The sequence below is a fragment of the Cricetulus griseus genome, chromosome 2 (assembly GCF_003668045.3).
Source record: "Cricetulus griseus strain 17A/GY chromosome 2, alternate assembly CriGri-PICRH-1.0, whole genome shotgun sequence".
Taxonomy (NCBI): Eukaryota; Metazoa; Chordata; class Mammalia; order Rodentia; family Cricetidae; genus Cricetulus; species Cricetulus griseus.
Window position 1 is genome coordinate 200,014,950 of NC_048595.1, and position 1,563 is coordinate 200,016,512.

General features: G+C 48.4%; 1 protein-coding gene across 1 annotated transcript; it reads left to right on the forward strand.

Moving 5' to 3' along the window:
• The first annotated feature begins 291 nt into the window (after nucleotides 1-291).
• Nucleotides 292-1,104, forward strand: LOC100758204 (mitochondrial ornithine transporter 2). Its single transcript, XM_027397979.2, has one exon. The coding sequence runs from the start codon at nucleotides 295-297 to the stop codon at nucleotides 1,102-1,104; it is 810 nt and encodes a 269-aa protein (XP_027253780.1). The 5' UTR covers nucleotides 292-294.
• The last annotated feature ends 459 nt before the right edge of the window (nucleotides 1,105-1,563 follow it).

Sequence of the window (1,563 nt, forward strand, 5' to 3'; positions counted from 1 at the left end):
AATGCTCACGGGGACAGTGGGGGCACTCGTGGATGCGCGTGGAGGGGGGTTATTCCCAAGCGGCTGGGGAGTGTGGCGGCCCGAGGCTCTGGGTTGCGTGGCCTTGGCTGGGAAACAGAGATAGAGGGCCCGCGGCAGCTGGCCGTGATAGCCCACCGAGACTTGCCTTCCAACGACTCCCGGGAGGGGGTGGACGAACATGAAGTCCACCCTGCCATCCAAGCCGCCATAGATCTCACAGCGGGCGCCGTTGGGGGCGCAGCGTGTGTGCTGACTGGGCAGCCCTTCGACACCATGAAAGTGAAGATGCAGACATTTCCCAACCTGTACAAGGGCCTCACCGACTGCTTCCTAAAAACCTACAACCAAGTGGGCTTCCAGGGCTTATACAGGGGAACCAGTCCTGCACTGCTAGCCTACGTCGCCCAGAGCTCTGTCCTATTCATGTGCTATGGCTTCTGCCAACAGTTTGTCAGGAAAGTGGCCAGAGTGGACCAGAACGCAGAGCTGAACGATTTTCAGACTGCCACTGCTGGGTCTCTGGCCTCCGCATTTGCTTCGCTGGCCCTCTGCCCCACTGAGCTCGTGAAGTGCCGGCTGCAGACCACGCATGAAATGAAGATGTCAGGGAAGACAGCACAAAGCCATAACACAGTTTGGTCTATGGTTAAGAGTATCTTCATGAAGGAGGGTCTCTTAGGCTTCTATCGTGGACTCCCCACCACTCTCGTCCAGGAAATACCTGGCTATTTCTTCTTCTTTGGGGGTTATGAACTCAGTCGATCGTTTTTTGCATCAGGGAGACCAAAGAATGAACTAGGCCCTGTCCCTTTGATGTTAAGTGGAGGCTTTGCTGGGATCTGCCTCTGGCTTATCATATTCCCAGTGGACTGTATTAAATCCAGAATCCAGGTTCTTTCTATGTCTGGGCAGCCAGCAGGATTAATCTCAACCTTTGTATATATTGTGAGAAATGAAGGAATATTAGCCTTGTATTCTGGAATGAAAGCCACTATGATTCGAGCCATCCCTTCCAATGCTGCTCTATTTTTGGCCTATGAATACAGCAGGAAGGTGATGATGAGCATGGTGGAAGAATACTGAAGTGTCTTGATGAACCCTGTCTGAGCACGGCTCTAGATATCAAAGAGTTCAAGACCAACATGGAGTTATCTTTGACTGGGAATTTCGGGTTTGTCTTCCCTTCCTCCAAATCTCAAACTCAGTGGGGAAATCTTTATATCAATGGTTTCTTCTCACAATTATACTGAAATAGAAAAATCACTGTTTTTGCTGGTGGTGGAATCTACAGGGTGAACCCGAGACCCTATGTACTTAATCTTAAAGGTTATCAGGGCTGCTTCATAAACCTATATACGTATCTTGAAGGGTTATATGTTGTGAGTGAAACATAATTTAGTTCCCTTTTTAGTCTCAAGTATCATCAAAACATCTAGAGTTGATCATATTTCATGAATATAGGTATTGCTTAATCCATTCAAGATGTGGGTTGTAGTTTAATGTGCACCATGCTAAGCTGTTCAAGTTAAAGTCTTTATGTGA